The following is a 16259-nucleotide window of genomic DNA, read 5'->3' as shown; positions in this document are numbered from 1 at the left end:
AATGGAAGGGAGGAGAAGGAGAAAAAGGAGGAGGCTGGAATGGAAAAGCAGGAGAAGGAAAGTGAAAAGGAGGAGAAGAGGAGGAAGAATAAAAAGAAAATCGAAAGACTTGAAAAGGAGCTTCTACAACATCATAATCAGAAAGAGAAGGAGAATGGAAGGGAGGAGAAGGAGAAAAAGGAGGAGGCTGGAATGGAGAAGCAGAAGGAAAGTGAAAAGAGGGAGAAGAAGAAAAAGAATAAAAAGAAAATCGAAAGACTTGAAAAGGAGCTTCTACATCATCATAATCAGAAAGAGAAGGAGAATGGAAGGGAGGAGAAGGAGAAAAAGAAGGAGGCTGGAATGGAAAAGCAGGAGAAGGAAAGTGAAAAGGAGGAGAAGAGGAGGAAGAATAAAAAGAAAATCGAAAGACTTGAAAAGGAGCTTCTACAACATCATAATCAGAAAGAGAAGGAGAATGGAAGGGAGGAGAAGGAGAAAAAGGAGGAGGCTGGAATGGAGAAGCAGAAGGAAAGTGAAAAGAGGGAGAAGAAGAAAAAGAATAAAAAGAAAATCGAAAGGCTTGAAAAGGAGCTTCTACATCATCATAATCAGAAAGAGAAGGAGAATGGAAGGGAGGAGAAGGAGAAAAAGGAAGAGGCTGGAATGGAGAAGCAGAAGGAAAGTGAAAAGAGGGAGAAGAAGAAGAAGAATAAAAAGAAAATCGAAAGGCTTGAAAAGGAGCTTCTACATCATCATAATCAGAAAGAGAAGGAGAATGGAAGGGAGGAGAAGGAGAAAAAGAAGGAGGCTGGAAAGGAGAAGCAGGAGAAGGAAAGTGGAAGGGAGGAGAAGAAAAAGAAGAATAAAAAGAAAATCGAAAAGCTTGAAAAGGAGCTTCTACATCATCATAATCAGAAAGAGAAGGAGAATGGAAGGGAGGAGAAGGAAAAAAGAAGGAGGCTGGAAAGGAAAGCAGGAGAAGGAAAGTGAAAAGGAGAAGCAGGAGAAGGAAAATGAAAAGGAGGAGAAGAAATTGAAGAATAAAAGGAAAATCGAAAGACTTGAAAAGGAGCTTCTACATCATCATAATCAGAAAGAGAAGGAGAATGGAAAGGAGGCGAAGGAGAAAAAGAAGGAGGCTGGAAAGGAGAAGCAGGAGAAGGAAAGTGAAAAGGAGGAAAAGAAGAAGAAGAATAAAAAGAAAATCGAAAGACTTGAAAAGGAGCTTCTACATCTTAATAATCAGGAAGAGAAGGAGAATGGAAGGGAGGAGAAGAAGAAAAAGAAGGAGGCTGGAAAAAAGAAGCAGGAGAAGGAAACTGGAAAAGAGGGGAAGAAGAAAAAATATAATGAAAAAAATCAGAGGCAAAAGGAGGAAAAGAAGATAATTATCCCCAATCGTGAAGAAGAACTGAACAAGAAAATAAAAGACTTGAAGAGAGAAAAGAAACATTTAAAGGACTGTATAAGGAGACTTAGAAACCAGGTCGTCAAAAAAAATATAGAGAATAAAAAGAAAATCGAAAGACTTGAAAAGGAGCTTCTACGAAAACAAGAAATCAATGCTAGTTTGATGGGACTTTATGGAAAGAAGGAAAATAAGATAACCAAGAATAGCAAGGATCAGAAGGAGAAGAAGGATGGAAAGGAGGAAAAACAGAATACCAATAATCAGAGGAATAAGGGGGAGAAGGGGAAGAGAAAAAATAAAGAAAAATTAAACAAGGAGAAGGAAGAGAATAGAAAAAGCGAGAGGCTAAAAAAGGATAGACAACAATTGATGGAAAAAATAAACAATTTGGAGAGTATTGACAGAATTTCAAAAATCTCTCCAAAAAAGGAGATCAGAACAGGGCAACCACTCAATGGAACCTTCATTGAACAAGAAATCGTTGATCATATAAACAATGGCACTCCCCCCTAGGATAGAGAAAATTACTCCATTCCTAGGCAGCGTAAATGTATTGGTGTGCTACTGTCTTAAGCACACATTTGAGTATGAGTTGTTTTCAGATGTATTTAAATGGTTTATTGAACACATCTTAGTGGTTTTTAAGTTTTATTGTGAATAAACAACTGAGTTAAACATCTCCATCACTGGAGGAAGCTGTGTTGGTCCACATGACCAATTCTGGTGAAGTTTAGATATGAACTGAACAAATTACTGATATCCCAAATATCGTACACTTGCTTTAATTTGGCTAAGTGACGGAATCGGAAGACACCTGCATCCGGTGACGTCACAAACTTTCACACGAAGAGACAATGTGTTGACACTAAGAAAGAATGACAACTTAGCATCTTACATCCTGTTTACAATTTGAGTTGACCATAGCAAATCTCACGGTCAGCTCTTCCAACCAACATGACATATTACGTCATTTGTTTTAAACATGTAATATTACTATTCTAATTATTACATAAGCTCGGCCAGCTATCTCAATTTTTTTTTACAAAAATTTAACAACAAGCCGAAACATGGTTATTAGGTGTGACTGGACATACGTATCATTCTTTGTTCAAAACTAGCTATATCCAACTGAGGACGAATGTCCAAATAGGCACATCAAAATTAATAACAATAATGCATACAAAAAAGATATTACCAAAGCAAAAAGAAAAATGCATGATAAAACCAAGATCATATATATGGTACATTGCTAGCAAATGATTACATGGTACCAAAAAACAAAACAAATTCTGACTTACAAATGATTCGGTAACTTGATAAAGAATAATTGTTACCTTTGTCAGAAACAAGATACTCAATTTTTAGTGCACAAATACGAATTCCTGGTACGTACACGTACCACGGTTTCGTACACATATATATATATATATTTATATATAGGGCTGATACATTTTATTAGATGCCCATAGATTCTGTTATATATCTTATATTTTTTTCTTTTTTTTTTCTCTTTTCTTTTTTAACATTCCGGCTTATATATTTTTATTAGATGCCGAGAGAAAAAAAATGATTTATATCCTTTTTTATTTTATTTATTTTTTTAAATGTTATTTTAAATGTATTTTTAACAATGCAAATGTAGAGAATTTCTTTAATTACATATTACTAGCGTACTAATCAGCTTTTCATACAAACATCATCCTGACAAATTACTCCCTTAGCGAATGAGGTGGCCACTCATACAGCTTTGAACTGGATCAGGTAGGGGGTATTGTCAGGGCTATTCAACTCGTTCCTTTGTAGCTGCTTGCTGTGCCGTAACCTACGCCAAACAAGGATGTTCACGGCGATAAAAATTAACACCGTTACACATAAACCTGCTAGTAATATAGGGTGAAGAATCTCTTTGTAAGTCGGCGACAGGTGGTCCTTTTCGGTAAGTTTCATTAAGCGTTTCGCCACACTTCCTTTATAGGGGAGAGGAAGTGCGGGCGTTGTAGAGGTCCACGTGAAGTTCGCGAAGTAAGCTCGTTCTCTGATGATTGTCCGTAGGCCAGTCACCATGGAATTCGGGGAAGTCCCGATACAGCCATCTGCTACGACGAAGATGTTGTTGAAGGATGTGGATCCGTCAGGGCATGATACATTGAAGCCGTCCTTGTCGTATCGTATCCACGAGCCATTATTTAGTCTGCAATTGAATTCTTTATTGTCAAAGGGATAAAGCTTATCCAGACAATTTTCACTTGTATGGGAGAGAGCACCGTCTAGCACTATACCTAACTCGCATGAATCCATCAAGTTTTTACGGAATTCAAATGAGTCAGCTGTACATATTTTTCTATCCATTGCGTCTGAACAGTGAGTTAATTGATTTAAGTCTTTAATGACCGTATATGTTTCCTTGTCTGGGGAAATCAATACGTGTCCTGTCAAACTGGATATTACTGGATTTGAGTGATTCGTCATGAAAGTCGGAAATGGTGATATCCTGTAAGATTGCCAGGCATCAGAAGAATCAAAGGGAATTGTAATCCTAATCTTGTTATTATCTACGTTTACTGTAATTAGGCTGTAATAAAATTCTAACCTATGTTCGTCTAACAAAGGAACATAGCCTAGTTTATCCCTAGTGTTCTCCAGAACTAATTTTAAGTAACGTATAGGCAACAAATGGGGCGACAATACACCTTTAGTTGCTAACGTGATAGCTTCTACATAATCCTTGGATTTCTCAATGAAATGTGCAATTCTGTTATGTATGTGATCTATCTTTGAATCATAATACGTTAATGTTGCTAACAAATCCTGTACTTCCATAATTTGAACGATATTATCTGAATGTTCATTTAACAAATCCATAATTTTATTGATTGAAGCTAACTGATCCCTTAGTTCTGACATAATCAATTCATCTTTATGAGTCAAGAACTCAATTTTCTTATTTTGATTACTAATTTTAAGACGATTGGAAAGTCCTAAACCTAAACCTGCAACAGACCCAAAGATGCTTAATGCAGCATAAATGAACGGATTCCGTCTTTCTTTTTGTTCGTGTCCTACAGTCCACATCAAAAGGTCATAAGCCAAAGATCCTGTCTCTCCAGTCTTATTTTTCAAGTCATCAGATAGCATCTCTGCAACTTTTAATGTTGATCCAAGCAAACTCTTAGTAGTCAAATGAAAATGTCTCCTATGCAACTCATCCAATGATGCAGAAAACCTTGAAATGGCGGTTCTTAAGCTAGTGACATCATTCTCTTGAAGAAAAATTGCTTGCATATGCACTTCGACAATTACGTTGGTTGATGTAATAAAAATGTCTTCTTGTCTTTCAACTATATTGCCATATTTAAAATATATATTCTTAGTCTTAGAACTCATCCCATACGAAAAAAATGTCTGAGCGAACAATATCACTCCCAACAACAAAAAATTCATCTTGGAAACCTGTAACGAGAAAAAATATATGTAATTACTCTGTATTAAAAAGAAAACTTTTAGTCACAAAAATTAAAATTTTTCCTCGCTTCTTTTTAATTTCTTATGTGAGACAATGGTACTATTCTCTCATCCGTGGGTTGGGCTACGTTTTGAATTCTAAACCTATTGGCCGTTAATGTTTCCAAAATGTTAAATGGGCCTTCAAACTTTGGTGTTAGTTTATAGTTGAGCCCTTTTCTGACATTGATTTGAATATAGATGTTATCACCCACGGTATATGTTTTAGTTGGTTTCGCTATTTTATCATGATTCCTTTTCATTATGATTTGTGATTCTTCTAAATTCTTTCGAAGGATATCATATCGACTTATACTTGCATTTATACATTCTTTTAAAGGATTTGATAGATTAGTTGTAGGCGTTAATACATGGAAAGGTGTTCTAACTGGGGTACCATACAATGCTTCATGCGGTGACATTTTAATTGATATATGATATGAATGATTCAGAGTACTCAGTGCCGCCGGTATTGCAATATCCCAGTTGGGGTCTGATCCCCCTAGTGTTACCCTTAATATATTTAATATCTTCCTATTTGCTCTTTCCACTAGCCCATTCGACTCTGGGTGATATATCATGGTATTAACCTTCTTTATGTTGAGGAATTCACACAATGAGATAAGAAAGTGATTATTAAATTCACCACCCGAGTCTGAGATTATCATGTGTGGAATTCCATGTTTACAAATGTAACACTCGTAAAACTTCCTAGCGCATTCAATCGCAGTTTTAGTTTTAAGCGCTATTAGTTCTGTATATCGAGTTAAAGCATCTATAATCACTAAGAGGTGCTTATTTCCTCTGTCTGACTCGTAAAATCCTGTTAACAAATCTAAATGTATTCTTTCAAAGGGTTGATTGGGAACAGGATAAGCTCCTAAGCTGACAGGTGTTTTCGTATGCCCTTTGTTTTCCTGACATGTGCGACAATTAGCTATGTGTCTTTTTATATCTGTAAGCATTGTATGCCAATAAAACAATGATTTGGCTTTCTGTGACATTAATGAGAACCCAGGGTGTCCATGTAATGGATTTGAATGCAACCAATTCAGGACAGTGGAAACAAGTGAGTTTGGTACTACTACCTGGTCGTTAGTTACATGTGGTGTATTGCGCGTTTTCCTTGTCACAGTCCTACACAGAATATTATCTTTGATTACATAATTCTGCTGCTTATACTTTATATATTCTTTTTCTTTATGATTGCCTTTCAAAGCATTTATAATTGTTTCTATTTTCTGATCTTTTCTTTGCTCAGTCTGTAACAATTCAGCACTCCAGCCTAAATTTTCTTGTTCAGATATTGTTTTTACAATAGGCATGGATGTTGATATATCTATTAATTCAGCTAATGACTCCGTACAAGATGACACGGGGTTGCGTGATAATGCATCCGCAATGATATTTGCTTTCCCAGGTAAATACCCGATTCTTGCGCCAAAATCTTGAATGATTAAATGCCACCGAGTTCGTTTAGGGCTGTGATTGAAGCCTTTAAAGAACTCTGTTAGTGGTTTATGGTCAGTAAGAACCTTAACGGGATAACCGTAAATTATGAACTTAAAATGCACTAGCGAATTAACAATAGCTAGTCCTTCCTTGTCTATTACTGCATACTTACTTTCGGAAGTTCTCAATTTTCGAGAATAGAAAGCTATCGGGAAAAACTGTTTATCATATTGCTGAAGCAATACCCCTCCTACTCCTAAGTCTGAGGCGTCTGTTGCAATGAAGAATTCCTTACCGAAGTCAGGAAATTTTAAGATAGGAGAACTACACAGTTCATCTTTCAAAGTATTAAACGCCTGTTGATGTTGCTCAGACCATATGAAATCTACGCCCTTCTTCGTAAGATCAGTTAAAGGAGCGGCTATTATTGAATAGTTGCGTATAAAACGCCTGTAATATCCACTACAACCCAGAAATTGCTGTATTCCCTTGACATTAGTAGGTGTGGGAAAATTACGTATAGCCGACACCTTATCATGGACTACTTTAAGACCTTGGCTTGACACCATGAAACCCAAATATATTAATTCTGTTTTGAAAAATTCACACTTACTAATCTTTACCCTTAAGTTATGTTGTCTTAATCTCTGTAGTACTAGTTCTAACTTACGTAGATGTTCTTCTAAGGTGTTGGAAAAGATTACAAGATCATCCATATAGGCATGCAATATATCCCCTAACAAGTCTCCAAACACTATGTTAATCATTCTTGTAAATGTTATAGGAGCACAACGTAAACCAAAAGGCATCCGTAAAAATTCATAATGTCCCCTGGCTGTGCTGAAGGCTGTGTATGGGATACTATCTTCTTCTAATGATATCTGGTGAAAGCCTTTAAGTAAGTCCAAACTGGTAAAATATTTATTCTGACCTAACAAAGACAAAATATCGTCAGTACATGGCACTGGGAATCGATCAGGGATCGTTTCCTCGTTTAGACGACGAAAGTCGACGCAGATACGCCATGTTCGATCTTTTTTCGGTACAACTATTAAAGGAAAATTATAAGGGCTATTTGATTTTCTAATGACTCCTTCCTCTAACATTTTACCTACTTCATCATTTATTTCATTCTGGAATTTCATAGGGAGTCTGTACGAGGGTACATATATAATTTTCTGTTTGTCTTTTAACCTTATTTGATGCTCGATCACATCTGTTTTTCCTAAGGATCCATCCGTAGTGGAAAAGACATCTGTATATTTATTTAAAAGTTCAAAAATTTTCTGCTGAATTTCTTCGTCTTGAATGTCCTTACTGATTTTATTTTTAATAGATCGTAAAAGGGACTCATCCACAACTGATTGAGAGTGATTGATTTCAGCAACGGTAAGAATACGATGTTTATAAACTTCTACATCCAAGATATGTTGATTTTTGTGAATTACTAAAGTGTTATTTAAATGATTACAGACTTCGATATTACATTGCTGATGTGAGCCTACTGTATAAATAGCTTGTGTGACAGACAATCCGTTGGTTTTCAAAGTATCGGAAAGGATTAATATTTCAGATCCCGGTAGTGTTTTCTTTATTTGCACTATTAAATTCGAAGGTATGTTTGGTTCGATATATTGCGTGCAAGATGATATTACGGGTGAACGAGAATTCTGCTGGGTCGCGTATATTATTTCTTTATTAGTGAGACAAGTTATTGGTTCTTCAACGTACGTTACGGTTACATTTGTCGTCTCCTTTTTATCCAAAACTGACTTTAAAGTATTAGAAGACTTATAGAATTTCCCTTTGATATACACGCCGTGCTTTGCAGGAGCTAATATAATGTTTTGATTTCCCATAGATGGGTATCCTATAATTACAGCTGGATACATATTAATGTTTTTCACTACAACAAATGTATCGGCAAACGTGCGATTACCGACTCTGAACTGAATATGAGTTATGCCTATGACGTTTAATTCATTATTTCCTATACCTGAAAGTCTGATTCCTGATTTTTCAATCGGAAAGTTCGAAAACAACAAATGATGCGTCTTCAAATCCATAATATTACGTGGACTACCAGAGTCAAAAAATAACGTAAAGGATTTGTGTTCTAAATTTACAGCATATAAGGTTGGCCGTAACTCATTTTGGCTTATTATTGTATGAATTCGTTGCAAATCTACGGGAGCATGCACTTTTTTACTTAATTCGGCCGTGTGTTTCATAGGAAAATCTATTGTCTCACAATTATCTGATAAAACATTAAATTGATTATTCAATACTATTGATGTTGACATAAATGACCTTGACCCAACATCACTCTCTTCCCCTCTAGAGTTAACTATGTGGTATTTGCTTTGCTCTGCACATTCTGAAAATTAGGCTGACTTTGCGAGGTCTGGTTTGACGGCCCAGGCTCAGCGATATTTGAAGAAGTGTTTGTTTGTTTCGGACTCTGAACTGCATTGACATTTTGTTGTTTCTTTTTATTGTTAAAATGAGGATTTTTCTTTTTATTTCCATATGGAACTGACTGTGGAATTGACTGTGTATTTCTAGGATATTGTTGTGTCTTACGCGCGTAACATTGACTATAAGAATGTGATCCTGTGTTGTGAACTGAACAAAATTTCGTTCTACAGTCTGCGCTTATGTGACCTTGACGTTTGCAGTTGTAACACGTCACTCCCGCTACTGGATTATTAATTACGTTCACTGTTTGTGGTTTTGTTTCATTCTTAGCAAAAACTTGAGTTAACACGGGATCGAGATCTGGACACTTGGACATGTGTTTCTTTATCTGTTTATAGACATCCAATTCCGTACTTGCAGGCATTAACTTCTTATCAAAGCACCGCACTAATGCTTCAGGCAACATAAGTGTCATGCAAGTTAAATACATTAATCGTAAAAAATCTTTCACGGAGATATTATCGTTAGTAACCCAAGTGGAATTACCTATAATGTCCTGATATTCGTTAAGCCTATCAGCTATGAGAGCTGCTCTCTCAACAACATTAAGCCGATTCATAGTGGCTTGATTAAGTGTATTTCGTAACGTTAACACTACATCCAAAGCTTCCTCACCCCCATAGATCGCGCGTAACCTAACTTTGAAATCATCCCAAGTAACTGCTTCCTGAAATGAAACACCTCTTAAATACGGACTCGCATCCCCCTTAGAAAAATCTATAAAACTTTTAGCTTCTTGTAATTGTACAAAAGGATCTACGATTTGTTTGGCATTTAAATGGGCATCAACGGATGAAATCCATGACTCCACATTTTGTGGCAAGAACCCGTTGACACGGCCTTGAAAAGGAAGGATTGCTGACCTGGCATTTACAAGCGTCACAATTGGAGGAGGATTAGCCTGGCCTACACCACTAGGTCCAGGGGTAGGGCTGACAGGAGGAGCCATGACTGCTGTAAGTTTTTTTTTTCTATCTCTTTGACCCCTTTCAATCCTATCAAAATATCTATATGAGTACAGACGCCCACTGCGTAAACGCATATGTATAATAAAATTCCCCCAACAATGTTACTAATCCCAATACATTTCCCCCCAAGAGTTTATGAAAGAAAAAGGAATTAGCACAAAGAAAGAAAAATTCAAAATGAGAATTCGGAGTTTCTTATAACAAAGTTTAGGAATTCACTCACCCCAGTAATAATTGACTAACGACTTGTGATAACTACACTTCACTGCCCAAACTGAAATGAATACAAAATCTCTGTACTTAGCTTATATATGAAGTCGACTCCTCGTTTCTCTCTCTCTCTCTCTCTCTCTCTTGATGTTTTGTTAGCGATGTCTCGTTCTAGTTTCTTGTAGAATGTAGGTCTTCCTGGATATGTCTTGCAATAGTTGAAAGCCAGTCCTTGGGTTTTCTAGGATGTTGATTGAAGATTCTATTTGTATACTAACATATGTTGGTGTTAGCATTTCCGTTGGACTTAGTCAAAATTGTAGATTCTTGTAGATAGTTTTGAGTTCTTGAAGATCTTTATCAGGTATTACAGCTTTTATGTTGAAGTCTTGAAGATATATCTCTGGTTTTACAGCTATTTATTTTGAAGTCTTGAAGATATTTCTCTAATTCTTAGAGTTTAATCGCTGTCTTAGAGTTTAATCGCTGCCACCATTTATTGGTGTGCTACTGTCTTAAGCACACATTTGAGTATGAGTTGTTTTCAGATGTATTTAAATGGTTTATTGAACACATCTTAGTGGTTTTTAAGTTTTATTGTGAATAAACAACTGAGTTAAACATCTCCATCACTGGAGGAAGCTGTGTTGGTCCACATGACCAATTCTGGTGAAGTTTAGATATGAACTGAACAAATTACTGATATCCCAAATATCGTACACTTGCTTTAATTTGGCTAAGTGACGGGATCGGAAGACACCTGCATCCGGTGACGTCACAAACTTTCACACGAAGAGACAATGTGTTGACACTAAGAAAGAATGACAACTTAGCATCTTACATCCTGTTTACAATTTGAGTTGACCATAGCAAATCTCACGGTCAGCTCTTCCAACCAACATGACATATTACGTCATTTGTTTTAAACATGTAATATTACTATTCTAATTATTACAAATGTGACTCGGTTATGGTGGTCCATCACAATAACCCAAAAATGCCCATCCAAGTCTTCCGTTTAAAGTTCGATTGTGGCAAGTGCTACTTGGGCCACTTTCTCAATCAAATTCTTAGACCCTTGGTTGGATTTGATTTAATTAGATATTTAATGTGCCCTTTAGGTATTAGAATAAGTTTTGATACACAAAGGTGGGAAGAGTTTCTGAAAGATAGGAAGGAAAGGGAGGAGGAGTATCACAAGAAGAATGAAAGGAGTCAGGAGGAAGAGCAGGCGAAGAAGACAACTGACCCTAATCATCAAAAGGAACAAGAGGAGATAATAGCAAGATTGAATATAGAAATTAAGCGTTTAGGTTTTCGTACAGAGATTCTTCACGAAAGGGTGGTCAAATGCTTTAGAAACAAGCGCAAAGAAATCAAAAGGCTTCAAATGGAGCTCCGACGAGAAGATAAAATCAACGCTCGTTTGGTGGGGCTTTATGGAAAGGATGAGGAGACCTCCTCACATTTATCACTTGAATCTTCCTCCTCACATTCATCAAATCGTACTTCCTCCTCACAGTCACCACTTTATTCTTCCTACTCACGTTCATCACTAGATTTTTCCTTCTCAAATTCATCACTTTATTCTTCCTCCTCACATTCATCACTTGGTTGTTCTTCCTCACATTCATCACTTGAATTCCCCCTCTTCTTAAATCAACCAGAATCCTCCCCTTTCATAAAGGCACTCTTCTCAAAAACAAAACCAGAATCCTCCCCTTTCTTAAATCTACCCTTCTCATAACCACCACGAGATATTCAAGATATGCTTTGGAAGAATTATGAAGAATGGGAGGAAAAGGACGACATCCCGGGATTCTGCAAAATTGTTGTGCTAGAGAGGTATCTTGACAGGGAATCACTGTACCCGTTTTGCCATATGTGCCGTTGGTTGCATATAATGCATACCACCGTGAAATTCAAATGGGAGTCCGAGGAGCGATGTTTTGAAGGGTTACCAAAAGAAGACTCTGAAAAAGAAGAATGGTGGATGCCCTTTTACACATTAACACCTCCTGATTATGAGTTCTTTGAAAAGGATGAATACCAGATAGAAAACCTGGCACCACGGCAGGTCTATGAGGCAATGACTGAACTCTATAAACCGTGGAATTTGAAAAGGTACCATCGTATGACAATCAATTGTCAATCCATGCTTAGAGAGCTTCTAGAACGTCTAGGAGTTGAAATACCTGAGACAAACAAGCTTTTAAGATGGCATCATGTGTAAGGAGATTGTACTGAAAAGTCATCATGAGGTTGCAAAAGAATCTTCAATTTGAGAGAGAGGATGCCCATACTAGATTGGCACGGGGAATACAGATAAAGTTAGCAGAAAGAGAAGGAGAATGGAAGGGAGGTAAATAAGAAAAAAAAACGAATACCAAGAATCTGGAAGAGAAGGCGAATAGAAATGAGAAGCAGGTGAAGGAAAATGAAAAGGAGGAGGAAAAGCAGAAACAATATACTAACAAGAATTAGAACGAAGAGGAGGAAAACAAGATGGGTAGATGGAGAAGGCTGGCCAGAAACATCGACCCCACATAAAAGTGGGAAAAGATACAAACAAAGAAGGAGCAAAAGAAACATAAAATTGCTTTATATATCGAAATTGATATGAAACCCAAGACAGTAAATCCTTTTGAGGATCAAAATGAGATTAATTTGTGCGGTGGATAGAGATTCGCAAAGTTCTTAGTCTCCATTACACAATATGAACGAAAAAAAAAAAAAAAAAAAAAAAAAAAAAAAAAAAAAAAAAAAAAACAGACATCTTAATGTTGTCTAAGCAACCTGACAATTAAGAGGATGGCAAGTGCACTCCTGCCTTCTGGGTCAAAAGAAATAACCTTCAATATGGACTCAGCAGAGGAAAGAAGTCTCACTTGTTCTAGTATATAGTGTTCCATGTTAAAGATTCACCTGTACTGTTTCTTTATCATGTGGATGGATGCAGAAAAAACAAGTGTGATGTCTTTTAGTATGCTGTGTCCCCTGAAGGAAATTCCACAGCAATGGAATAGTGGATCAGGAGTTTTTGCGATTATGGTAACTAAGGGACTTAAGGATCAAGAACATTTAAGAGATAAATTGCCAATGGCAAGTGCATTCCAGCCTTCCGGGTCAAAAGAAATAATCTACAATATGGACTCAGCAGAGGTAAGAAGTCTCACTTGTTCTAATATGCAGTGTTCCTTGATAAAGATTCACCGGTACTGTTTCTTTAATGTGGATGGATGCAGAAAAAAAAGTGTGATGTCTTTTAGTATACTGTGTTCCCTGAAGGAGATTCCACAGTATTGGAATAGTGGATCAGGAGTTTTTGCGATTATAGTAACAAAGGACCTTAAGGATCAAGGACATTCAAGAGATAAACTGTCAATGGCAAAAGCATTCTAGCCCTCCGGGTCAAAAGAAATAATCTACAATATGGAGTCAGCAGAGGAAAGAAGTTTCACTTGTTCTAGTATGCAGTGTTCCTTGAAAAAGATTCACCTGTACTGTTTCTTTATCATGTGGATGGGTGCAGAAAAAACAAGTGTTTTTTGGTATACTGTGTCCCATGACGGAGATTCCACAGTACTGGAATAGTGGATCATGAGTTATTGCTATTATGGTAACTAAGGGCCTTAAGGATCAAGAACATTTAAGAGATAAACTGTCAATGGCAAGTGCATTCCAGCCTTCCAGGTCAAAAGAAATAATTTACAATATGGACTCGGCAGAGGGATGAAGTCTCCCTTATTTCAGTATGCAGTGTTCCTTGATAAAGATTCACCTGTACGATTCTTTATCATGTGGATGGATGCAGAAAAAACAAGTGTGATGTCTTTTAGTATGCTGTGTCCCCTGAATGAGATTCCACAGTATTGGAATAGTGGATCAGGAGTTCTTGCAATTATAGTAATGAACGACTTTAAGGATCAAGGACATTTAAGAGATAAACTTTCAATGGCAAGTGCATTCCAGCCTTCCGGATCAAAAGAAATAATCTACAATATGGACTCAGCAGAGGGAAGAAGTCTCACTTGTTCTAGTATGCAGTGTTCCTTGATAAAGATTCACCTGTACTGTTGCTTTATCATGTGGATGGGTGCAGAAAAAAACAAGTGGGACATATTTTATTATGCTGTGTCCCCTAAAGGAAATTCCACAATACTGGAATAGTGGATCAGGAGTTTTTGCGATTATGGTAACTAAGGGCCTTAAGGACCAAGAACATTTAAGATAAACTGTCAATGGCAAGTGCATTCCAGCCTTCCGGGTCAAAAGATATAATCTATAATATGGACTAGGCAGAGGGAAGAAGTCTCACTTGTTCTAATATGCAGTGTTCCTTGCTAAAGATTCACCTGTACTGCTCAGCTGAGTGGTATGGTCACTGGCATACAGATATCCTGGACGAGGGCTCAAATTCCCGTCGGTGTAATATTATAGTCTTTGTGAGATTCCGCCTGGGGCTCTGATCACGAGGTTGTTAATAGAATCCAGACTTTAATGTTTTAATATACAGTATATGGCATATTTGAAATATGAAAGAAACATGTTTAAATGTGCAAAAATTTATCTTATATATATATTTATATATATATATATATATATATATATATATATATATATATATATATATATATATATATATATATATGTGTGTGTGTGTGTGTGTGTATGTGTGTGTATATATATAAAGTTGAATTTCTGTTTAGTACATGCCATGCCTATTCCAGGTCGGAGTGTCCTCCATATATCATGGACTTATGAGAGCGAGTGTGCACCTCTTCCCAGAGTGACGAGCTTAGGTAATGTCCTAATTCCTGTATGAATGTGTTGTATGTCAAGGTAAATGAACTCTACAATCAGGAGAATTTCACAAAATCTAATTATTCAGCATGCTGTTTTAGAAAGATTGCATTTTGATAGCGAGGTGTAATTAGTTATCTTTGGGCGCTCGAGTACACAAGGCTGTCACCTGAGAGTGTCGCTGTGTACGGTGTACTTATGAACCTTTTGTAATAAAGTGAAAAAAACACGTTTCGATGTCTCATTATCCGTCAACATGGGACATATGTATATATACATATATACACATACCAAGGCACTTCCCCTAATTTTGGGGGTTAGCCGACATGAAACAAAACAAAAAGGGGACCTCTACTCTCCACGTTCCTCCCAGCCTGACAAGGGACTCAACCGAGTTCAGCTGGTACTGCTATGGTGCCACAGCCACCCTCCCCCGTTATCCACCACAGATGAGGCTTCATAATGCTTAATCCCCTACTGCTGCTACCTCCGCGGTCATCTAAGGCACCGGATGAAGCAGCAGGGCCTACCGGAACTGCGTCACAATCGCTCGCCATTCATTCCTATTTCTAGCACGCTCTCTTGCCTCTCTCACATCTGTCCTCCTATCACCCAGAGCTTTCTTCACTCCATCCATCCACCCAAACCTTGGCCTTCCTCTTGTACTTCTCCCATCAACTCTTGCATTCATCACTTTCTTTAGCAGACAGCCATTTTCCATTCTCTCTACATGGCCAAACCACCTCAGCACATTCATATAAACTCTAGCTGCTAACTCATTTCTTACACCCGTTCTCACCATGACCACTTCGTTCCTAACCCTATCTACTAGAGATAGTCCAGCCATACTCCTTAGATACTTCATCTCAAACACATTCCAATTCTGTCTCTCCATCATTTTCATTCCCCACAACTCCGAACCATACATCACAGTTGGTACAATCACTTTCTCATATAGAACTCTCTTTACATTCATGCCCAACTCTCTACTTTTTACTACTCCCTTAAGTGCTTCCAACACTTTGCAACCTTCATTCACTCTCTGACGTACATCTGCTTCCACTCCACCATTTTCTGCAACAACAGACCCCAAGTGCTTAAACTGATCCACCTCCTCAAGTAACTCTCGATTCAACATGACATCCAACCTTGCACCACCTTCCATTCTCGTACATCTCATAACCTTACTCTTACCCACATTAACTCTCAACTTTCTTCTCTCACACACCCTTCCAAATTCTGTCACTAGTCGGTCAAGCATCTCTTCTGTGTCTGCAACCAGTACAGTATCATCCGCAAACAACAACTGATTTACCTCCCATTCATGGTCATTCTCGTCTACCAGTTTTAATCCTTGTCCAAGCACTCGAGCATTCACCTGTCTCACCACTCCATCAACATAAAAGTTAAACAACCACGGCGACATCACACATCCCTGTCTGAGCCCAACTCTC

At 37.4% G+C, this 16259-nt stretch overlaps 1 protein-coding gene across 1 annotated transcript in view; it reads left to right on the top strand.

The window, feature by feature from the left end:
* Window positions 1-11749, top strand: part of LOC137650989 (golgin subfamily A member 6-like protein 7) — a 21430-nt gene extending 9681 nt beyond the window's left edge. The window contains exon 4 of the mRNA XM_068384129.1: window positions 11124-11749. Within this exon, the coding sequence (XP_068240230.1) occupies window positions 11124-11749 (626 nt within the window). The remainder of the gene's footprint in view (window positions 1-11123) is intronic.
* Window positions 11750-16259: the final 4510 nt, after the last annotated feature.

This window comes from Palaemon carinicauda, chromosome 12 (assembly GCF_036898095.1).
Source record: "Palaemon carinicauda isolate YSFRI2023 chromosome 12, ASM3689809v2, whole genome shotgun sequence".
NCBI classification, from domain to species: domain Eukaryota; kingdom Metazoa; phylum Arthropoda; class Malacostraca; order Decapoda; family Palaemonidae; genus Palaemon; species Palaemon carinicauda.
Note: the sequence above shows the minus strand (reverse complement) of the source record. Positions and strands in the feature narration are given on the sequence as shown.